The sequence below is a fragment of the Gymnoscopelus microlampas genome, assembly GCF_963454915.1.
Source record: "Gymnoscopelus microlampas genome assembly, chromosome: 22".
NCBI lineage: Eukaryota > Metazoa > Chordata > Actinopteri > Myctophiformes > Myctophidae > Gymnoscopelus > Gymnoscopelus microlampas.
The window spans coordinates 29,699,724-29,725,273 of NC_139959.1; the positions used below are offsets into that span (position 1 = coordinate 29,699,724).

General features: G+C 40.9%; 1 protein-coding gene across 2 annotated transcripts in view; it reads right to left on the bottom strand.

Moving 5' to 3' along the window:
- Positions 1-23,456, bottom strand: part of wwp1 (WW domain containing E3 ubiquitin protein ligase 1) — a 61,515-nt gene extending 38,059 nt beyond the window's left edge. For both annotated transcript variants that reach the window (XM_084048004.1, XM_084048003.1), the window contains exons 1-6: positions 23,321-23,456; positions 7,980-8,036; positions 6,044-6,134; positions 5,129-5,267; positions 1,069-1,193; positions 522-674 (exon numbers count right to left, since the gene is read on the bottom strand). In XM_084048004.1, coding sequence (XP_083904130.1) covers positions 522-674; positions 1,069-1,193; positions 5,129-5,267; positions 6,044-6,113 — 487 coding nt within the window. In that variant the 5' untranslated portion in view covers positions 6,114-6,134; positions 7,980-8,036; positions 23,321-23,456. The remainder of the gene's footprint in view (positions 1-521; positions 675-1,068; positions 1,194-5,128; positions 5,268-6,043; positions 6,135-7,979; positions 8,037-23,320) is intronic.
- Positions 23,457-25,550: the final 2,094 nt, after the last annotated feature.

Below are 25,550 nucleotides of genomic sequence, written 5' to 3' on the forward strand. Positions count from 1 at the left end.
CTTCAGCTTGGGCTCTCCCTAGGCTGGCAGAGGGTAGGTAGTGCCCAGGATTACATAGGCAATTGGCACTGGGTGAAAAAATGTGGGTTACAAAATCGTGGGATAAAAATTATTTAAAAAAAAAAAAAAAAGCATTGGTGGATCTATGACCTTCTCCAATTGTGTTGCTCCCTATGCAGCCTCATGTGTTTGTTGCGCCCTGTGCTCCATCATGTAAAAATTACCCCTGAAGGTGCATGCACTCCGTTTTTTATCATTTATTCTGGCATATCAATTATGTCATTTTGATGCCGTCAGTCATCTCAATTTTCATCATCCCACATATATTTATTTTAAAATGTGTGTGTTTAGAACTAAAATGTGTGTGTTTAGATCAAAGTACTAGTCAGTATCATCGAACCATGTAACCACCAACATGTTCATACTTCCAGTTTCCCACATGTGCTTGCGTGTGTCTGAGTGTGAGTGTCTCCTTGTGTACAGTATGTGTTTGTATGACCATGTCAATGTATTGAGCTCACTGGTGGCACTGCCGGTGTTGCCGTTGGTGAGTGTTGCCAGTGGCTCCTGCTCAGAGACCGTCAGTCCATCTAGGTAGACGGTGAGTTCACCCGTTGCCACGGCAGAACCTTTCTGCTCCACGCTCAGCTTCAACACTTCCTTCACATTCTCCACTGGGAAGACAGAGGACGGAGGGAGAAGACATTGATTTGAAGAGGAAAAGGTCAAGCCAAGTCGTTTCGGAGGAAAGGTTAATTGATGGCCGCACGCTCTCTACTCACCTTCACTAAATACCAATGTACAAACACACACACATGTATTTACATACAGACACACGCGCATCCTCAGAAAGATAGACACACATCATTACAACCAGAGATGATGCATGTAGAGGTCATAACTAAAACTATAATAGATGTAATAAGAGGAGGGGTAAGGGAGAGGGGTGTGTGTGTGTGTGTGTGTGTGTGTGTGTGTGTGTGTGTGTGTGTGTGTGTGTGTGTGTGTGTGTGTGTGTGTGTGAGAGAGAGAGAGTGAGTGTGAGTGCGAGATAAAGTATATTCATACATTTTCTGTCGTGCTGCTCTAAGGCTTGCAGAAGGTCCAGTGTGGCTTTGCCAAGCAGAGCATCTGCCTTTAAGGTGTGATGGCTCCATACCTTGAAGTCCACCTGTGTGTGTGGCGTTACATTCCTGGAAAAACACAACACACAAAATATAAACTCCAGGGAGCAGACAAATCGTAAATGAACGATAATCAAATAATAAAATCACTTGTGGTGTGTGACCTCAACAAAGTTGTGTATCCCCAAGAAATACCAGAATCACAAGCACACAAACGCTTAGCAGTCAAGTTTAAAAGGCTCTCAATAAACCTCTGAGGTTTGCACTTTCATACAACTGTAACAAGCTTACATTTACCCATTTAAAACCGAAATGACCTGGCCTACGTTCATAGAGCTACACTTACATTACAAAAAACAAATATGCCACCAAGTGTTATCCAGAGATGTAATTAACAACTTGAACCCCTATTGTGGGGGGAACATTAGCCAGAAATAGCCGATCTACAAGCTCACAATGTGGCGCTTTGCAACACATTGTGAGCTTGTAGATCAGCTATTTCTGGCAAAGAGATTTGGTATATAAGGAAACAAGAGCAGATCAAGTACAGAGCCGACTCATTCAATGTGAAAACAAAGCATGGGGACTCATCGATCTCACTTGACTTCTCCTTTCCCTTCCTGTCCAGTGAGACAGAGAGTGACCCCAGCGTCAGTCCTACACCCTGCAGGGAGGTTTTCATGGGAAAGAAACCGCAGAGGGAGCAGTTCTTGGCACTGGGAACACAAATGTTAGTGTTTGGAATGCTCAGGAGGATTAAACAGCTACCTATCCATTACAGTGGCTTTAATGAAAAATGTCTCCTTCTCCTCACTCTGTGCCCTTTACCTTGCATCTCTTATAGCAGATGTGACTTTTATAATTTTCAATACTTTTTGCGTAATTTATAGAGATAATAATGACATGCCAAATTATGGACGCCAGGGTTAAAATTGTTAATATACCTAAACCAGGGTGGGGAGGAGAGAGTTGAGATACTGCCATAGTACTGGAAGTGTGTACTTTGGCACAATACAACCCATTCTCTCTGCATTAGCTTCCTCATCAGAGAACAAATACTGTTCCTGGGGCAGACAACTGCGTACAATCTTGCAAAAACAAGGGACAGAAAAAGATTCCATACGGAAACATTTGGTTCTATTAACTACTTAACCCCTATACACTTTGTTGTTCAGGGTCCCCCAAGGGTCCAACCATGTCCCACACCTTTTTCACCCTCTACTCCAAATCTCTTTGCGAAACATTATGAGCTTGTGGATCGGATATTTTCGCAGAATGTTCACCTAATATAACATGCCCAGAATAGGAACGCTCGGGTTCGAGAGACTAAAAATAATAACCTGGATTCTGAATGAAGACCCATTTGAAATGACTCCAGATTGAAGGTCAGGGGTCATCATTTTGTTTCTTTTCTTAAATCTGGACCAGTGAGGCCCTTTGAGACCGCGACTGTGATTAAGGGCAAATAAGGTCGACTACAAGAGAGGACCTTCCTCAGGGCCTCAAGATAAGCTAAAACTGCATTCATCGATTGTTGACTGAGTAGCCCAAAGTAGGTACCACTGAAAAGTACCAGAGCTACAGTGCATTCTTTGGTTTCATATAGAGAATCGTTTTGGCTTAAGAGTGTATGAGAACATTTTATGCCATAGAATAGGCATAGGCATTGTACTAACAGACAACACTGCTCTCGTGCTACTTTACTCAACACAGTAAAGTAGCACAGTACTGTCTTTATATTAAAGGATTAAAGGATGTGTATACAGTATAACCTAAAGTGGAGCAATATAGGATTACAGCCTAAAGGCGTATTGTTAAAAGACCTGACCAGCAACAAAACTTCTGCATCAGAAAAAACATGACCACCAACACAGCAGCACACCGTTTTGTCTTGATTATCCAATCAAGCCAATTAGTTTCCATGATGACATGTCTGGCATTCGGCCATGTGCCATTCAGACGCCAAAGAGCTGCAAAGTTCTGCCCACTTACAAGCTGCTGTTGACTCCACAGGGCTTCTCTGACTTAACCACTGAAGCCCTATATACTTTGTCATACATCGGGTAGCGAAAATAGCCGATCTACAAGCTCACAACACGTTGCATCATGATGCGTTACATTTTTACGGCATGGTTCTACAAGAGGGTCTGTCTTATCTGCCTGTCTGTCTGTGTGTCCGGAGCTAATTTCATAAACCGCAGGACCGATTAGCGCCACTTCCAGTAGTAGGCCACAGAAGTAATGGACTAATCCATTTTCAGAGATTAACTTTAATCTTATGATGGAAATCAATGGGGCTCTGAATGGGCTGAAAATATTGTCCACATTTGGAGTCATGTCATAGATACGTCATAGACGACCGTAAAATTATAAGTGACTAGGTACATACACAGGGATGTGCGCGCCCGAACTATATGCAGACATTGGGACAACAACCGTTATTACAACTTTGCACCATTGAGCCAGCTCTCTCTCTCTGCTGTTGTGTGATGACTGTAGCCTCGAAGCCAGGGCAACCAACAATCCGTCCAGGCGTCGGGACTGTGACCACTTCTGCTCTTTATTTTATACACACGTAATATACACTACAGCCTCGCTGGGTGTACTACACACCATGCATTTAAAACAAAGTAATTTACAACTTTGTAGTGCTGTGCAACCTCTCTCTGCTGGTGTTCTCTCTCTCTCTCTCTAGCGTTGTATGTGTTACTGTGTACACTGTAGCCCCGAAGCTAGGTCTATCCACCGTCCGGTTAGGTTATGGGACCACAACCATGGCTACAGATCCTATAGCCTACCGTGACAAAAGGGCCCACGGCAAAATGCAAATAAAATATTACATTTTATCAAAGTGAAAAATTGCCTTCGTCACTCTCTTCATATGCCAGCGGTCAATGTCTGTGTACAAGTTCAGATCGATGGTCAACCCACTAAAGGAGAAAAATGGACGAGGACAGAATGACTGACAGAGGTTTCCTCATTTTATAATAGGATAGCAGGATGTATGAGTTGGACTTATTGCACATCCAGAGTAGCTTCACATCCTAATAGAGAAAAAACTTGAACACATGGTTGTGTTACGCAAGGAGTCCATGCACAAGTTCCACTGACCAGTGTTGTCTTCAATTAATGAGCGCTGTTGTCAGCATGTTAACTTAAACAGTTCTCGTGCTATTGACAAGCTTTATTATATTAATATTTCGTGTCCATATTGGGTAATGATGTTTCATTATAATGGGATACAACTACAAAATGGTCGTACATAAAAGGGCTGGTAGAACTGGAGACAGGCCCTGTATAATGTTCTTGTGGGTTGTTTCAGGTACATAGATTTATTGCAGACACAGTATATATCATGAGAAGAGATGGTCGGCACTCATAACTCAAGATCAAAATCTTCAAGTTTATTCAACATGTTCGGTCCATCAGGGTTTCTTCAGTGTCAATGTTCAGTAGTAAAATGCAACAAGTCACTCATTTAATGAAGCTCTGGTGGGCAGCACCGTGATTGGAAGAAAACAACATCTGAAAATTGTGAGAGCAGACATTCCCTTCCTATAAAAGAGAATAAACAGAAGAACTTACAGCACATAGGGCCATACAGTATGTGACGTGAGTAAGCAAGAGGAAAGAAAAGGGAGATTCATGGTTATTTCAACAGAGAGAGGTTTGCCCCCATCTGTATTCCTCGTGTTCTCTAGATACCATGGGGATTCATTCAGGCTAGTCTCCCTTATTCCTGGAACGCCCCGGGGCTGTATGTACAGTATGGCTTACTGTATACAAATACACGTAGCAAGTTCATGTGCTACAGATGAATGAGGGAAAGAGAGGCAGCGGAATAGACACAGACGTATAGAGAGGTACAAGCCAGAGAGACAGAATTGAGTCAAGACGGCGCTGTTTACCAAAAATAACAGATTTTCAAGCTAACTATGTGACACACACAGCTTGAAAATCGGTTGTTTATGACAGGCTTAGGACGATTGATATTTGTTGCTTACAGAGTGAGTCTCTCATCCCACTTGGGGTTGGAGGAGCTGTGTGATTTTGCCGTGCGACATGATTCCCCCTCGGCGGTCACCTCCACATAGATGGCCGTTCCAAAGAGGCTCTTCTTCCTCTTGAGTTTGGCACAGGAAACTGACCACAGCAGGATGAGGGAAGGAATGATAAATCGGCCAAACAGCAATGGCATTCACAAATATTATCATTTACATCACTACATGGTCATCTGTCTGTCTGTCACATAATGGAGTTCCTGGTCTCTGTACCCAGTACAGAGACCAATTTGTTTGTACAAGAAAATGTGACTGCAAATAAAACATTATTCATGGCTTGCTCATTGACAGCCAATCACAGCTGAATTACAATGTGCCCACATTTTAAACTACATGAAATAAGGTGTCTTATTCACCAGTTCAAATAAGCTATTCATTCCTATGTAACCTATTACATTAACGGTGCAATGTCAATGTAGGGAATTAACACAAAACAACTGTGTGTGTTTGGTCATTAGCTGTGCATGTGCACCCCAATTAACGTTTGGTTCAATGTAAGTCAAGCTAAAAATGACATAATCACATTAATTCACACAGTGGTCCGGGGACCCCCAGGGGGCCTTGAGAGGGTTCCAGGGGGTCCCCAGCTAAATGATTGATAGTTACAAACCAAATGGACCCTTACATGTCTATAACTCCTAGAATGTACCCATTATAAGGATATAATGACCAATTTGCACACTTTCAGAGTTACAATTACAGTGTAGATTAGGGTCCCAGAGTTAAAGATCGTATCAAATGAGAGTCCATGGCATAATGGCTATCAAACCGTGGGTCCTTGAAATTAAAAAGGTTGAGAATCAGTGCTGTTGCTGATGTAGCTCATGAGGTACTTGATAGGTAAATATTTGAACTCACCAATGGCATGGAGCTGTTTTGTTCCTCCGTGGTTATTGCTAGACTCTGTTCTAGACGAGGCCGTGGCCATGTCATACACCACAGTGGAAGCCTAGAAGCATGCACACATACACAAAAATCAAATACCAATACAAAAGCAATATAAACACACAAAGGTCAATGTATGGCAGTATATTAAAATAAATTACTCACTGCCAAGTCAGACTCTGGAATATGGACCTTCATTAATACTATACTAAAATGTAACGCGTTTGCTTTGCTTTGCACTTTTCAAGGTGATAACAGGTTTCTCCCTCACCTGTGATGTCTTCAAATTGATCAAATGAATCAAATACTGAGTTAACACGTTTGCCACTTCGGCTAGTCACTGGAAGTGAACTCAGGACTCCGACACACTTCCAAAAATAAATGAGTTTTGGCCTAAGTGTACAGGATCGTACAAGATCGGTGACATGCGTCGCCAAGCTTCACTTGCTCAGAAAGGCTTTGCATTCTTTAAAGAAACCAGCTACTGTAGATAGATAGATTTCACTTTCGTTAGTTATGGCTTATCTTAAAAATAAATATACGTTTTTGCTCTCAAACTGTAGCTGGTAAATAGACAACTAGGAACATAAAAGTTATTCTATCTCTCCTCCGCTCCATTCAGTACCGGGGACTCATAACTATAGTGTTAAAGGTAGGGTAAGTGATATTTTTGGGTTAAAACAAAAAGTATTTTGTTAAAAGGTTAAAATACTATATTCTGATAGTAATCATTGCTATAGAGTGTTTGTTCAGTAACAGAAGTCTCCATGTCTCTCCAGCTCTTTAATAAACAGAAAATACATTTTTCGGTAGGTGTCAAAATCTCAGCCAATCAGGAGAAAGTACCCATTTTTAAGCTTAATTTGTATAGTGTTCCAGTTCCAATTTTGTCTGCTTGTTTCTTAGTGTCATCACTTCCAATTTCACTTGTTTAATCTGTATCCTGATTGAGTTCTCTGTCCTGGTTGGATAAAATTGGAAATGAAACTGAAACGAAAATGCATTTTCTGTTTAATAAAGAGGTGGAGAGACAAGGAGACTCCTAATACTGAACAAACACTCTATAGCAATGAGTACTATCAGAATAGAGCTATTTAACACTTATTTTAACCAATGCAAATCACTTACCCTACCTTTAAATTGCCAGGGTGCAATGCACATCTGCATGTCCAGTTGTCATCTAGCTCTCAAATATGATTTATGAATCATTGTTTTAAATAGATTGGACAGCAACCACTAGAAGACGGCTTAATTGTAATTTAGGTTATCGTAGTCAGTCACCCCTGATTTGTTCTGTCTCTTTGGAAATCAGTGCAACAAGAATGTGCACTGCATAATACGGTCCAAATTGATTCTCATTTCACGCACGCACGCTTTGTATTGTGCTTTAGGCAATTTTTGATGAGTTGAATTCTCATTACACTAGCAAAATAAAATGACACAAATCGTCCCTAAACATCGGCCATAAAAACAACCATTGATTGGACTCATTCAATCGTCAGTCGGACTCATCCAATCACCAAAGCCTAGTTTATATTAGGCGCCCTCATTTTTTCCCTCTACACCAAATCTGTTTGCCGAAAATAGCCGATCTACAAGTTCACAATGTCGCAACCCGTGTTGTGAGCTTGTAGATCTGCTATTTCCGTTGAATTTTGGCCCATAATTTTACATACAAAGTCACAATAAAACAATAAAACAAATCCAACTCTCAATGAACAATAAATCATAGATGTGTAAAAGCAGGAAGAAGCTAATGCTCATAATGTCCTACCCCTTCTTAACAGTTTTATATTAACACAAAATCTTATGAGAAAGAAATATATTAAAAAGAAAAAAATAGAAGAACCAAATTTACACTTAAACTTCAGGGTTCATGTGGTTAAGAAAGATCAAATCGTATACTCACGATTGGTGTGTGTTGCTAGGCCCTCCCTGTCAGCCTACTCCGTGTCCCATGGTTCCCCTGTGAGAGGAAATAGGAAGGTGTCACGGTCACGGCATGGTTTGGTTTCAGCTTGTAACCACTATAATGGTTCAATGACTGATCGTGGCTGAAGTCTCTAGTCTTCTCCATTATTTAGGATATAGTCTGTTCCCATACAATTCTATGGTCTGGGATTCAACATGCATATGCACACACATGCACAGGGCAAGTGAAGTAATCTGTTTCAAACAAGTCATGCAGTACTTTCAAGTCTCACTAGTACCATGATGTGTCACTTTGAATTCCGATCTTAAAAAAGGCAAACCTTACATTTGAAATCTGGGTATAAAATGGATTGTAAAATTAATTATACAGTAGTAGCCTTTTTAACACCATCTCCTTTCAAACAGTGTAAATATGGCACTGGTCACATCAAAGCAGCCCCCACCCTCTCCTCTTTTAAAACCAGCCTCAAAACCCACATCTGCATTCTTGCCTTCCGTGCCTAATCCCGTTTCTGCTTTTTCTATCATTCTATTTTTAACTGTTGACTTTTAGTCATAATTTGTAGACCCTATGTTCTTTTATTTCTTTTTGCCTTAATAAATTATTTTGTTTTGTAAAGTATCTAGTAACCACAGTCCAGACTACAAAAAGTGCTCCTCGGAGCACAGGTCTCCGCCAGGTCAGGTAGGTTATTGTGGGCCAGCAATGTTCGGAATTCGCCAATCAGGATGGAATATGAAAAATTGGATAGATCTGTCTTGATCACATGACTATAGAGATACTATGTACCGATTTGCGTGATGTATGGATAGAATCTGTAGGAGTAATATAAAGAATCGGCCTCCTGGTGGCGCTTTAACAGGCCGATCTGAAAGATTTTGGGCAGAGGTTCTGCTCTGGCATCCAGAGAGTGTGCGTGCGTGCACAGTTGCGCTGCCATCGGGCCAACGGTGCCGGAGATTAGCTGCTCGCAGACAGGACGGACAAACGGACGGACGGACAGGGTGCAAAACATAGTCTCTGACACGCCTTCGGGGCCTGGTGGAGACAATAAGCGATATTATAAGTCTGAAGTATTATTATATTATAATTACTGTGACACAAAGTAATTGTACTGCTCCCAGGGTTTCGGTTCAGCAGTTAGATACAGAAGCAAGCAGAGTTAACAGATCATTATGTAAGGCTGTATACAAATTCCAGGCAAAATACCCATTAATTGACAGACTTTCTGCTTCATACTAAAACTCCCACTCTTTTCTGATCCTGTACAGAGGTTCCAATTAGTGTCAACCTTTGTATATGACTTTGAGCACCAGGCTTTCTCTCGCACGCACGCACGCACACACACACACACACACACACACACACACACACACACACACACACACACACACACACACACACACACACACACACACACACACACACACACACACACACACACACACACACACACACACACACACACACACACACACACACACACACATACACACACACACACACACACACTTTGAGCAGGCTGCGTTTAAGCTAGGCTAATTAAGAAGATAAAGGTCATAATATAAGCGTTCAGAGGGCGGACTGTGGGGGAGAGAGAGAGCTAGAGAGTAAGAGTTTACATGTCAACTAATGACGATCTTACATCGGTTGAGGCATTTCTGTTCATTCATATGGTTGTGCAATCACCATTCATCTAAGATCCAGAACTAGGGTAACCCACCTCTTCAGGAAACACTACCCTTCCTCTTTGCCTTGCCTACTTGTTGTCAATTAGTTGTACGGGCTCTTGTCTTATTGGTTCTTGTTTATTCGATACTTATTTGTTTTAGCTCTTGCTCATTTGATTCTCCTACTTGTCTCATCTGTTTAAGAAAGTAGGTAGCTGATATATTGCACTTTTACCTTACCGTACAGTATACTGTTAGGAAAATTAGATTTAAAGTCTAGAAGTATAATGAATGTGTCTGTAGAAAACTGCATAAATGGAGGAATTTAGAAGAGTAAAAAGGGGGGCACATAGTGGCTCCTGTTTATATCCTGCTGTTTAAACATATAACTGCTTTAAGTTCAGCTATTCTAATCACTTAAGCCACACAGTGGTATATAGACTATTATACTGTGTACTGTATATATACCGTATATTTTAATCATTAGTATGACTAAAAGTGTTAAGTTTTAGTTTAACTATGTCATTATAACCTTATTCAAAGAAAATGTGTTTACCAAGGAGGAGAGGAGATCATAGTGAGAGAGGCCCTGTCTTTCCCTCTCTCTCATTTACTCCCTTTTTGAAAGGAATGTTTCACTGAAAATACAGGCACTAGGGATGCCTCAAAAGTAATATTAGGTCATAACAATTGTATATTCTTGTTACTCTTATGGTAATATACTAAAAGCTTTAATATGGATATCAAAATGACATAAAATTACACAGCAGAAGTCAGAGTGTTAGTTCCCAGCCAGGAAATAGAAAACTAAAAATGCCATATACCTTGGCCAAATTATTTAGACAAAGGGTTCATAGACGCTTATCGCAATCAAAAGTAAGGGAGTGTAGGACCATCGAAGGGAGGTGAAGGAGTCCAGAGGCCTGTGACGGGGAAGGTGTGGAGTCAGCGTGAGAACAGCAGGAAGCCTTGTCCTCTGAAGCCAACATCAAGATCTAATTGATAATGTTTTTATGATGTAACGCTGGAATAGGGAAAGGATGCTTCAGTGCAGAAATATCGCCTTGTCTGGAGCATCATTACTCTGTGATGAGGGAGAGATTTTTGTATCCAGCGCGCTGTTATTTGAGTGGTATTGTATCTTTACTGTTTGTTTGATAATTCATTCTAATAGTTTCATAGGCTCAGAAATAATTGTAAACTTAGTTTAAGGATAATAAATGATTTGATCTTACAATTGTAAATCACCTGTCACTTTCTTTAAGGGTGTTTTAACGTCTCCCCATTTCACAGAACCTCTGAACTTGCACCTTGGTTATTACTTGAGTATTTTAACTTTATCTCTTATGGTGTGAAGGTACAGAAAAATCATTACAATACTCTTAGTTGCTTGTTTTAGAGGAGAATGCACTTAAGACTTCTGGTGATTAGTAGTTTCGTTCCCTACCCATGTTGAATGCACTTATTGTAAGTCGGTTTGGATAAAAGCGTCTGCTAAATGACCGTAATGTAATGTAATGTAATGTAGGGTAAGGGTAGTCGTGGGAAAGGAAAACCTGATTAAGATGGCAGAACAGTTTTGTCTCTCTATTTATTTATATATAAACTTGCCAAATGCTTCAATGAAATTATTGCTTGGCATAACCTAATTATTCCCAGAAGGCTGTTCACACTGAGCACTAGAAGTCTAGAACTAAAAATATAGTTTTAAAAATAGTAAGTAATACTAAGTCAATTGCAGATTTTAGTGGTGAACGATATAGTTACAGTTATCGTAATAGTTATAGTGCTCAGCGTCAGCGGCCCTTAATCAGGGTATTAGTGTACATGTCAGCGCCACAGATCCATGGTGCCAGGCTGCCAGCCAAGGTTACCACTGCTACCCATGGTGATCTTTAACATCAAACACTCAAAGGGTACCCGACCCGAGTAACTTCTACATGGCTTGAAAAATACCATGTTCTGTAATACTCCACAGAAGTAAAACAGATTCTGATGTATGCACATGCACACGCACACGCACACACACACACACACACACACACACACACACACACACACACACACACACACACACACACACACACACACGCTAAACTTCCCATACCATAACCATTATTTAAAATTACAGCAGAGCGCAGATAATTATGTTCTCATTTATGTTCTCAGACTATGGGCCAGCAGTGACCACACCCTCAGCTCAATATGACCATCATTAACCCTATGAGACCAGACTATGACCCTCCACTGAGAGTTCAGGGGAGACAAAAACGGGAGGTTCAATTCGAGTTATTTTTGCCCCCAATCCGAGTCATTTAATACAATTTGTATTTACTCCAAATTAGGGCAAGGTTTCAGTCTAATCGGAGTCCATTCCATTACGAAATGAACGTTAAATATTTCAAACACATGTGAAAAAAACTGAAGATACTACGTTAGCTTACTGGAGTAAGCCGGTGGTCTGAGTGCATGCTTAACACAGAGAGAGAAAAAGAGTAGAGCCCTGCATGGGCCCAAAACTCAAGCCCGAGCAACTCTCTGATGCACGCTCACTCGTAAAATTCCTGCAAACACAGACAGAACACACACGTCAAATATGCTATTAAGGTAAACTTAATTATGTAATTAAAACTTTATGGTCTACCTTTCTTTGGTGGACTGAGAACTGTAAAGAACGATGCTTCAACAGTCCCAGCTTGCGTAAGTGTACAATGTGTGTGTGTGTGTGTGTGTGTGTGTGTGTGTGTGTGTGTGTGTGTGTGTGTGTGTGTGTGTGTGTGTGTGTGTGTGTGTGTGTGTGTGTGTGTGTGTGTGTGTGTGTGTGTGTGTGTGTGTGTGTGTGTTTTGGTACAGTATGTCCCTCGTTTCATTTGGGTCGGTACAATGCGATTCAAATTAATAATAATTGTGGTGCAGCCTGAAAATATACAGACTATTTGACGCTTCCAATGTGAACATGATGTGGCCTAACTTGACACGCGTCAGTGACACTCAAATCAAGCTTTCAGTGTGACAGGGCCTTTATAGACAGCAAGCCTCCTGCAGAGCCACGCCGTGGTATTTGGGCTTTCACGTCAGACTTCGTTACTATACATCTAATCCTGCAATTAAAGCAATAGTTTCAGTAGCCATGTTGCAATGGAGGGGTTGGATGCCTTTTTCCAAAATGTATTTCTCTCTCTTCTGTGGTGCTAATCCCAAGCTACTACTACCACGCAAAGCCAAGTATGATGTAAGACTTACATCTGTAGTCGTCCAGCAGCAGTGTGTGCTTACATTGTAAGCACACACTGGACTACACAAACAAAACTCACACGTTTAAAAATGCACCCACCATACGAAACTCTTCACAACAAACAACAGCCCCTCTCTGCCAAGTTCAACAAAACATACAGGCTGGTTTGGTTTGTCTAGTCAAAAACGTATATTATTATTCTCATAGTAGCTAGGTTGGAGGGCAATTTATGGACTCTCAGAGATAATAAAATCAACTGAGTCAAAAAAATTAAAAACAGTTCTGATTCTGACTGAGGAAACACTTTCACTTTGCCTTACTGCCATTCAAAGTAAGGAGGCCCACAACGATTAGCACGCAAGGGGGCAAACCAGGCAGGGGGCTGGGACTGAGACAGGGTCCAGTGCTTGTCTGCCACCACTCTCCAAGGCCCTGACTAATGAAAAGGAATATTGGCCAGGCAACAGACTGGTTGCTAATCCACTCTTCCCCCCAAGCACTGCAGATATGGGTTGAGCGGCACCCAGGGGTCAATAGGTCAGGTCTGGTTACTGATACACTATACCGTCTAGACTAAGGACGTACCAGAATGACACAATATTTCACATCTCTGGAAGAGGCCAATAATATTCTTATATACTTCCTGGGCTATATATACACAGTCCTGGGCTTGAATCTACTCAGCATAATCAGCAAGGGTAAAATGTAAATTTACTGGTCTATGAGAGTGGCTATCAATAATAGCTGATGGAGCATATCTACAACCCTAGAAGCAAGGGTCTTCAAAACATTTTCAGGCCAAGGACCCCTTAGCTGAGAGAGAGGAAGCAGGGACAGTGGGACACTCATTATTCTATACTTTTTCATAGGTTTCATAGATAACTTCATAGACTTGTTTGACAGCACTATTACGTGCTGCAACGTATTGTGAGCTTGTAGATCTGCTATTCCGGCAAATGTTTCCCCCAAAATAGGGATGCTAGGGTTCACTTCAAGTGGTTAACCCATTTTGGGCGGGAACCCCTATTTGTAACTATACCTTTCAGGACGGGAACCCCTTTTGAGGTTCTTGTTGCTATGTACAGTATATAGCAACATACATTTGTTGTAATTTTTGAATAAATATTTGAAGTTTTTCAGAAAACTTAAGTCAGGATTTAGAAGGCGTTTTTAGAATCGGCCCCAGGTCTAAATGGGTTAATGTAAAAGCAAAAGGTTCCTATCACACAAAGATTTGGCGACCTCCCTGCAGTAACCCCCTGTTGAAGACCCAGGGTTAAAACTGTCAAAAGGCAAAGTGAACCTGGAGTGCTTTGTGTTCAAACTTCACATTAAAAGGGAACCGCACCAGCCAGGGACTAGAAGCAAACCGTACTTCAACCACCTCCTAAAGGTGGTCTGAGTTTGGTTTACTTCAAAGGGGTCTGAGTCCTTTTGGAGTGTTCACATACAGTATGTGCAAAAACTTCCCCTGAAACGGTTTGAGTACGTTTTGAAGGCTGAAACTAGGGGCTCTATACTATGTGAACTCCTTTTATTCCCTCTAATCCAAATCTCTTCGCAAAATATAGCCAATCTACAGGCTCAGAACGCGGCACAGGCGATGCATTTTGAGCTTGTTGATCTGCTATTTTCACCTATGTTCGCCTATTATGAAATGCCCAGAATATGGACACTAGGGCTCATGTGCTTAACTTAAACTGAGCAAACCTTGTGAAGCTGTGAGCGAAGCGCATTGTTTCACCACACATGCAATAAGGGAAAAAAAAATGTGTGTACGTGCAGTACTGCAAGTCAGCGATTTCCTTTTGTGAAAAGTTGTGTAAATCCTGCCATCGACAGCACCAAGGAATACATGTGCGGTTTTACACAAAGCACCTGGTGGTTTTATATTAAAAACACCATACTCAATGGCTGAAAAACAAAAACTGTGCTAATGTACTGCTGTTGCCTGTTTGAACAAAAATCAATGTTTAAAATGATTTGTGTCAAAATTGCTGTTCTACAGCAGCTTAAATCAATGAACATTGAACAATGAACATTACATTAACGCATGTTTATACAGATACGATAGACCTCAATTGTTCCAAAAGAAAATTATTAATGATCATATAAAGACCAATTCCACAAGTCTCATGGTGTGGTTTAAATCTTCAGAAAAATCATTGCTGTTCAATGAATGTATTTTTCTAACCCAAAAAAGAAAACATTTTCCCAGTGAAACAAGCAGGTAATTATAGATTATCAGCTCAGAAATGCCATATTGGACACTCTAGACTGTTAGTCATGTAGGATACAAGACCGTAGTAAGGTGTAAAACATATCTGTCCAAATTATATCATAACAAAAGAAAAACAAACACAAACTAGTCTCAAACTAGTCCCTCTAATCCCCCAAGTCCCTACAAGCCGGCCATCCATCCATAATTAAACAAGAAACACAACAACGGTAAGTATTACAGGCAAGTTCCCCACACCTTCTGTAACTATTTGTTTGACTTACACACTGAGCATCAGAAAAGATCTGATAGACAGGACATAATATCCCTCAATCACCGAGCATCTTAGTATTACCACACATCTGGCCAAGAGAGAAGCAACGGCTGGTGTATGACGATGGCAAATGGACCTTTGCGATCTCGCCCTCTCTCTATGAATATTGTGTAACGAAGTGGGATGGTGGTAGACTGGCAATCACCATAGAGACACAAGAGTGGACTGCCACCATCTCCAACCATCTACTCCAGAAGACCCCAGTTTGTCTGTGTCCCCAGTGCACAGACAAACGATGCCATTCCAGTCAAAACAGAAGTGCATGCGCTGCATGTCTCAGCCCAATACTCATGATCATCCCAGGAGCTGACAATGGACAGAAATGGTGTGTGTGTGTGTGTGTGTGTGTGTGTGTGTGTGTGTGTGTGTGTGTGTGTGTGTGTGTCGACATCTGCACTGTCCCAGCTTGCACAGGCCTCAAACCAGAGCCCCCACTAAGTATGCCCCACAAATCTCTCACATACACTATACCTATTACAGTGGTTGGAGAATAGATGGTGTCCCTACTCTTCCATTGAGAAATGTAGACCCTGGTGTTCTGTTGGGTAGGGCTGGTTGACAAGTAGCCCTGCCTGAAGCTCTCATACGCCAAATATATCCCGTGGCCAAGGGGGATTCCCTCTTGACTCAGCTGTAAATGTTTTGTTTTATCACCTCTCTCCGTCGAGAGAGAGGTGACACATTGAAACACATTTAAAAATGTGTTGCAGGCTTGCAGCTATGTAAATGTGACTGAACGCAGCATGTCATTGTGTCATTGAAAAAGTTTACATTTTAGATTACATCTATAGTATTTTCATTTCATATTAAATCAGAATATATCTTTGGAAAAAATACTTACGGTTGATTTTATATTTAGTTACTAGTCATTTAGATACTTTAGCCAACAAATGAATAATGGTGCCTGGCACACCATCATAATCATAACCATCTGAGCAGCCAGCAGCTGGGTGAAGCTGAAACAGAATTTCTCCCGCAGGATTAATAAAGGATTCCCCTTCCCTTAAATCTTATCATAAATAACTGCCAAGTATGATGTTCATACAATGAATATTCGTTGCCACATGTTGAACAGCCAATCACTGGCAAAACATTAGGCAGTCATACAGTAAAACATTGGTTCTCAAAGTGGGGTCCGGGGACCCCCAGGGGTACTTGAGGGGGTTCCAGGGGGTCCCCAGCTAAATGATGGATAGGAACCAAATGGACCCTTATGGGTCTGTAACTCTGAGAGTGTACAAATGGAACCAAATGGACCTGTTAGTTCCATTTGTACACTCTCAGAGTTAAATTAACATTGATTTTACAATATGAATTGGGGTCCCAGAGATATAAATGCCATTAAATGGGGGTCCGTAGCCTAATGCATGTTAAACTGGGGGTACTTGAAATTAAAATGGTTGAGAATCACTGCTAGAGAGCCGTAAAAATCTTCTCTTATGGGGGGTCCCTGGCTTATCTTTTCAAATGGGGGTCCGCGGGCTAATAAGTGTCCTTGGCACGAAAAAGTTTGAGAACCACTGCAGTAAAACATAGAACGTCTCAAACTGTAAAAGAGCATCTTGCAAACACAAGCAGGATGGACAGCCTAGGTCAGCGACCAGGGCGAAGGCCTTACGTGAGTCATCATAGCACTATTACCGGAAATTCTACAGCAACCGTGCAAGGCTTCATCTATTCACTAGCTCTGGCCTTTATTGTATTGGTGATGCAATTCTTTGAGGAACTTTGCTTCAGTAGCTTTAAGAGTCTGCCATCATGCCAAAGTGTTCTGCAATTTATTTTGTACTAATGCAAGTCCTGTCCATGTGCTTTGTGAGTAGACCTGTGTGAAGTGCAACTTGTAATATACGTAGGCCTAGTAGTAGTAGGCTGTAGGTTCTGTACCTACAGCATACTAACACAATTCTCTAGTTTGAAATGTTACTTAGAAATCAAGCAAGCATCATGTTGTTCCGGCTTCAAAGGTTCGCCAAGGTGGCAGAGTTAAGATAAAGTCTAACACGCAGTGAGATATTGACATACAAAACCAAACACAGCACGTTTGAATCAGAATCACTTGACCTTCCATTAAGCTTTGATCACTGTAGTACTGTATGCCTAAATAATATCCTCTGATATGCACACTTGCCCTTGAGGGGGGAAAAGCATTGATTGCCTGCCTTAGCCATGTGATGATCATTATCACACACACATACCAGCATCAAATAAACCCTGGTATTAGGACAATAACTACAAACTTGGAGTCATTTAACCATGACAGATCTGGGAATTACATTTTGGAATATTTTCAGCTTTTATTCAGCTTATCATGAAAGGTCTGTATGAAATAAGAATGTTGTGAATTGTTGTCCTGATGCAATAGTCAGACAAGAAAAAACTAAAAAAAAAAAGAGAAAGCCAGCAGTGTGTTCTGTGGGGGTGGGTTTGCTTACAAGACAGATACTGCTCTGCTACACAATGCAGAGCTCCACAGTCCACATTATAAATGGGGGGCTGGCCCGGACGCACTATTGAAACACTCTGGGCCCATAACTAGGGATGCCACAAACTGACCGTGATCAAATTCGAAAATCGGACAGCCCTGGCGAATCATTTTCGATTATTAATACTATATTACTATTAGCATATATTTTGGTTGAAACTAAGGCATACAAAAGTAAAAAAACAAATCTTAAATAATAATAAAAAATATATATAAATAAAATCTAAATTTAAAAATAATTTTCGATTATGGAGACTGTAACGAATATTCGAAAAATCGGTGGCATCCCTACCCATAACATGGGCTAACTGACTCGCCGCGGGGGCGAATGTAATTCAACACACTGCTGAGGGCTGGAATCGAACCTGGGACCTGGGATCAACATACTACTAGGACCACAGCTAGTTGAAATCTGACACAAAATGTATCATATTAACTCACAAACCAGCTTCAAAGGTTTGTTTTTTAAAAGAAACTAAAGATTTAATCTGAAACTGTATATAGCTGAGACAAAGTAGAAAAACATAAGGTAGTGTAACCCAAATTTTCTTAGTAGCATTAGTGAGTGTCTTACTATGGGAAGCTGGGAACGCCCCCTGCGTGACCCACAAGGCAGTGGAAAACATTTCCAGAAAGACAGATCACTGTTTAATTTTATTTGACCCTTGTTCAACTTGTAGGCTCTGACCATACAGAGACGGTTGGCTTGTCCACTTCAAGTAGGATACTACTGATGTCTGTTCAGTTGCACTAGAATACAACTCAATTTATCTTCAGAGAGGCAATTGGGTGTGCAGGAGCTCAAACACCCAAGGCAATAAATAAGACAAGCGTATGAAACACTATATCTGAATCATTACAAACTAATCGGTTCAAAATAAAATAATACATATCACACATTGTTATCTGATATCTTGTTTTTCAATGTGCACATTGTATAATTTTATTGAGGCATCTAAAAAGCACAGACCGGACTGTACGGCTGCCTGTCATCGCAAGACTGAAGTTGTTGACAGGCTAACAATAGGCAGTCTCACGATGTACTGACAGCTGTGTTTTTTGCATTTTAATGTTGAGAGAAATTTGTTTATGAACGTGCTCGTGTAGAGACTGTAGACGGGATATTTTTTTAAACGAAGGAGGGAAAACTCAGTTTAAAAAAAATACCTGTAGACGGGGAAAGTAGATTTGAGAAATGGCCTACTTTCCCTGCAGGGCAAGTAACGCATGCCCCTCCGCTTACGCAATGCCCGTTGTCACTTGTCAGAGTACCCATTGTACCCATTGCCAAGTAACCATTATCATAGTACTTAGAGGCCAGCCTATGATGTCAAATTGGTGACATAAGGGATCTCTATGCATGGGCATAAAAAGGGACACAGACAGATAATAGGGGAAAAAACATAATGTCAAAACCCTGTTTTTTTTCTTGTTTATTGTAGGGATTCTACACTCGTAGAACGCTCAACAAGGTTTGACCCGAATGAAAACACTGTCTCTCACACAAGTTGTGTGTGAAGAGACAGAAGGCAGCAAATGAAACAAACGCTGTGTTAGCTGGTGTGCATGTCAATTATGAATACAAAGTAGATGCAGGCTACCAGAAAAAATATGGAGAATATGTTCCAACTTAGAATTAGGTTTTTAATAAATTGCTAATACATCAGATTGGTTCATTTTCTTCATTACGAGGTTCAATTCTTGACTGTTATTTGCTGAATGAAGTAATGTTCCTGGGCTAGAGGTTACAATGGTGGGGCAAGTTATTTTGAAAGTAGCAAATGTACAGAGAGACAGACACAGAGATCTCTAAATATGGGCATTAAACACACACACAGACAGAAACTCAGACAGATGGAGAAATTTATGGATTTGTGTTTCACAACCGTGATCCAATCGAATTCGCACTCAGCACAAAACACCCTTGGGTCCTCGTCGATAGACACGGCAAGTTTATCGGTCAGATGGTTCCTGAGTTATGTACGAGAAAGTCAGACAGACCGACACACAGAGATGCAATAAGCATTTCAAATTTTGCAGAGTGTGTGCTTGCAATTCTGTAGTGCAAGATCATGCACAAGCTGCTTCTTTGCTAGGGAAGGTTGTTGACAGACCTAAGCATTTGGGTTCATACAGTGAGCTTAAAGCTCTCTTATTTCACCCACATGACAGTTTATACACGCACGCACGCACGCACACACACACACACACACACACACACTCGCACACTGTGAGAGCTGTGCTCACCACAAACATCAGGGGAGACCATGATGTCAGTGGGGTGTTCCCTTACATGAAAAGGGCTTAAGTCTCCCCTTCTCTCTCTCTCTCGGCCCACACCCCAGCTCTGCGAATCCAGGCAGCAACAAAAAAAAAGCTAAGTCATAACCTCAGACACTATCAGATTCAGAAAACAAGTTAGGCAGAGGCAAAGTGTCCCATCCTTGCAGCCCTGCAGCTCTGTTGTTGATCTGTCGGAGTGACTATGGGCTTGCGTCTAAGAATTTTAACAAGTTCTCTGCTTAACCTTTATCCCATCAGAGGTGCAGATCAATCTGTCTAGACAGCTCAGGCTGCACTGCAGCAGCTTATGCAGCCATCCACCTCCCAAAAGTTCTCAAAAGTGGTTGGTTTTAGCCTCAGTAATGAGAAAGTGACTTAACTGTCCATCTTGTTTGCATTGTTTGTGCACTCCTTGGGTAATTCACTTAAAAGCTAACCCAACTTACAACAACCTTACAACAACAAACAGAGGCCTTTATGCACAAATACCATGTTTCTAGCTTCGCTGCTTGGCACACGCCACCAGCTTCACACAGTGGGGGTGGTCTACAGCTTTCCCAACAGCTGTTTCCTTGCTTTGCAAAAGGTCAGAGAGAAAGAGAGAGAGTGTGTGTGTGCACGCATGTGTGTGTATGTGTATGTGTGTATGTGTGTGTGTGTGTGTGTGTGTGTGTGTGTGTGTGTGTGTGTGTGTGTGTGTGTGTGAGAGAGAGAGAGAGAAAGACACAAAATAAGTATTATTTAAGAGCCAGCCAGCATAAGTTGCTGCTAAAGTGACAGCTTCCTGTAAATAATCCCCCCCCAGTGTAAAACAGTACACCTTTGCTGTGCAAGCCAGGGTTGACCTGGCTTTGAGGTAGTTTAAGTGATATGTTTCGGTTGAAACAAAACATTGTTTTGTTAAAAAAAAAGTTAAAGCTCTATATTCAGATTCTTTGTAATGATTGATATGGAGTGTTTGTTCAATAACGGGTCTCCCTGTCTCTCCAGCTCTTTATTAAACAGAAAAGTCATTAGATGGGATGTAAATTTCTGTCTCCTGATTGGATAATTGGTAATCCCTACCTGAAAATGCATTTTCTGTTTACTAAAGAGCTGGAGAGACCCCTCTTACTGAACAAACACTATAGCAATAATTACTAATAGAATATAGAGCTATTTAACACTTATTTTAACAAAAGAATATCACTTACTGCACCTTTAATGGTTGGGTGAGACAGCTGGATGTGCCACAAACTGCCATGGTCCTGAAACACAGTAGCCCAATTTGCATGGAACAGCTTAGTAAGCAAGTGAAACAAATAAGGTGGCATATACATGACATTTTTATCTTAATGTTTGGAATCTTGGCACATTAACCCACCTTCACCTGTTTCATTAGGACTGTTCAGTATATACCAAATCTAAATGAACCTTAACTTATGTCTAGTAATACGTTGCACTCATTTTCTACTCTGTTCTTCCTACTCAGCAGCACCATTTTTCTTCTGTCCTGTGTATGTATGTGATTTTGCTAATATGCACTAGCTAGGCAGCAAGAAATAACAGCGTGCCTCACATCAGGCCTATGTTTATCCATATTGACTCAGCTACAGTGACCAAACACAAACCAACCAACAAATCACAACTCTGTGGGAAATATGTGCCAGACAGGCACATCAGCAGGAGTAGTCTGCTTTCTTTCTTTCTTATCATGTAATACCAACAACAGTACAACAAGAATAAAGTAATTTGGAAATATAAGGCACAGGTCAGTGGTACTTGTGGAGCCCTAAAGCAAAGAAGTTAATATTCCAAACCACTCCCAACAACTGACTTAAGTTAGAACACAAAATGCAATGGACTGAACTTATCAGATACATCTATACACTTGTAATTTACACATTTAGTTTTGACCTGCACCAAACCAGTGGAGGAACATTTGAGCAATCAAAGTTAGTTAATATGAGCTCATAAAAGTATAATTTGTAGATGAACAGGTTGATATGCCAACGTTAGCTAACTAGCAACGAGCTAAGTTGATGTTACAGAAAAATAGGTGACCCATTTGCAACTGTGAGCTCAGAGATCTGATCTGAACCTTAAGTAAATTGACATACGTATTATGATAATTGTCAGATTAATGCTGAGAACAGTGAGAATTAGTATTATTTCATACTAAAAGTCAATACAAATACTATGTCCCACAAGTGCCATCTAAAACCCCCAACCAAATCTTTTCACAGCCAACTTTAAGAGACACAGTATTCGACAGGCCACCAATTGTGGTGTAACGGTCCTCTACCTGAGTGAGTAGCTTTAGCAACCTTTAGCCTACCAGGCTGCCAAATAGAAACAACTTATTCACTTCACTTTAAATATGAAGTGAATATTCATATTGACTTAACAAGTTATAAGAATAACTGTTTTATGCACCCGAGTTTTATAATATTAATGTCAAGCCATGTGAAGAAATAAAGCTAAACAACACCAGTTCATAGTTACATCCAACTGCTAGTTAGCAGCAGGGTTGCCAGATTCTGCGAGAGAAATAAGCAACCAGGTGTATGAAAACAAGCCCAAAAGAAGCAACTATTAGGCCACATGAGCACTTTTTACCCTATATGCATTGGCTATTAGAAAATAGCCGATCTAATGTTTGAGAACCACTGGTAACAACATTAGGAAACAAGCCCAAATAAGCAACTACACTTTGGAAACAAACCCAAAACACCGCAACACAATATTTACAAGCGACTCTAGCGATAATAAGCAGACATGGCAACCCTGGTTAGCAGATTTGGCTTCACCGTGCGACCCCGTTTTCAACAAATGTCGCTCGACAAAAATTGACGCATTTTCACCTGGAATAAGTGTAGCCGCGCGTCGCGTCGACACTCATCGCAGGTGAAACTGCGTCATTTTCGCTCGTGGCCAGCGTTCGCGAGACGCAGTTCGTGTTGTTTAGCCTGAACCGTCCGCCATCACCTAGCTTCTAAACCTATACTTCAATGGTTAAGAGCCAGTCAGTATGTTTCTGTCAACGACAGAAAGTCATTCGTGGCGAGGGAACGAAGCTAGAAAGAACACATGTCTCTTTTTGTTTTTTTTACCGTCCGCTCCTGTTTTTTTGTCGGCTCCCAGTGTGTCCTTTGAAGCTGGTAAAATGCCCCAGACTAGTCGTGTTGTTTCTTTCAGGCCGGTTGTTTTGCCATCATCATTCTCCAGCAGCCCTTACAGACAGACAGACACACAACAGCAGCATAGGCTGGGACAAACACATCAAGGTTTCGTCAGTGATGTCATCACCATTATGCGGAAGTGCCACAGACTTTATGAATAAAACGTGTTTTTCTTTTTTTTGTGTTTTTTTTTGTCAAATAAGATTTATTGGCGAAGCATGAGTACAAAATGTAAGGTTATACAGAGTAGAAATCGACAGGCTTTTCAAATATATGCAAGTTATGCAACATACAAATAACATTAAAAAAAAAACAGAACAAAAAACAACAACACTTGTAAAAAGAACAACACTGACAGGAGAAAAGAAAACATAAAACGGAATACAAGACAGGTGGGCACTAGGGACATCTGGGCACCATATTTTCGGGATGACTGGGCACCTGGACGAGTATAACCTGACGCTACCAGATCCAAGAAGAATACCGCCCCATCTGGCAGGGTCAGGTTAGGACGAGTAGGCACCAAAACCATCTGGGCACTAGGGACATGTGGGCACCTGGACGAGTGGGCACTTGTGGAGATAACTGGGCACCTGGACGAGTGGGCACCAGGACAACTGTACGTTTGACCTCAGCACTATTTTGGCAAATAAACTCTAAATGTTCTTTTGACCTCGTTGTTGTGTTGTGTTTGGGGGTTTAAAGAACAGTGGGTTAAATATCACTCACTTACCAATAACAAAGTGCTATGTAAGTGCTATGTAACAAAATGCTATGTACACATTAAAAAAAACATTTTAGGGCAAATAAGAGCTAGTGGACACCTCCTCAAATACTGCTAACTGACACAGAAGTAGCCTATATCACGTTTATTGTTTTGATTTTAATACACAATGTATAGAAATTCAGCAATAAAGGATTTAGGACTCTAATAAAATTAACTTGAATTGTGACAGAGTAATAACACTAAAACTACATGACAAGCAGCCTAAGGGAAGTAGCCTAATTTACAACCTCTGAGTGTAACATTGAGTTTGGCAAAAGAGGTTTTGTATTTCTACTGTAACACAATGTTTTCTTTTCTGAACCGTTAAAAGGATGTCTTTTGGTGAGGTCTTTCTTGACATGCCCCTTAACAGTACAGCTTCAAGGACTCTGAATCTTCTTCCTCTATCTCTCCTCTCTCTGCTGGATCTTTTTCTCAAACTCTCCCCCTCCCTCTGTTCTCCTTATTTTGACAGGCTTGGGATGGCCAGCTTGCAGCCTTTTGTTATAACACCATGTACATGTGGGAACACCAGCCTCAGCAGGCGTTAGAAAACCAACAGCCAAAGGTCAAACAGCTTCCATGGACACTGGCTTCATTCTGACCGCAGAATGCTAATTCCTCTATCCTCTAAAATGAAAAAGATAGTACAGTAAGTACAGTATACATACATTATCATGATTACTGTTGACCTTTTGTTGTGTACTCTCTGAGTACAAGTGGATGCATGCATTGCAAGTAGACCAGTGATTCTCAAACTTTTTTATTTTCAAGGACCCCCAGTCTGATCTACTGTAGCCTACATTACGGACCCCATTTGATTAGATTCTTATGTATGGGACGACCCCAATCTAAGCAAACAAACATTTTTGTCACTATTTGGTGAATATTAATAATTTAGCTGGGGATCATCTGGAACCCTTTCAAGGACTCCTGGGGGTCCCTGGACCCCAATTTGAGAACCGCTGCTCTAGAGACGGTCCAGCAAAACGCTGGTCCCTTAAGAATAACAAGTTGAACGTTTTCTTGCTGAAACCCTTTAAGGAATTTTCACAAATTCCTTAACCTTTACTGTGATTGAAATCCTTAAATTTGAGATAATGATGATAGTAATAATACCATTGTTGTTTTTACTAATCTGTTGCATAATCAACAGTAGTGCTCATTTTGTTTGTTTATTTTTTTTATTTGATTTCAATTTTATTTTTAAATGCCCTTTTCTCCCAATTTAATCATTATTATGCCAATTGCTCATGTAGTCCCTGTCACTGCTGACCGGGAGGGTGTAATGCAAGAGGACGAACACACACTATCCCCACGCAAGTGCTGACATTTTTACCTTTTAGGCTGCACCACTTGTCAACCAGCAGTTGTGACCATAACCTACCACGAGAT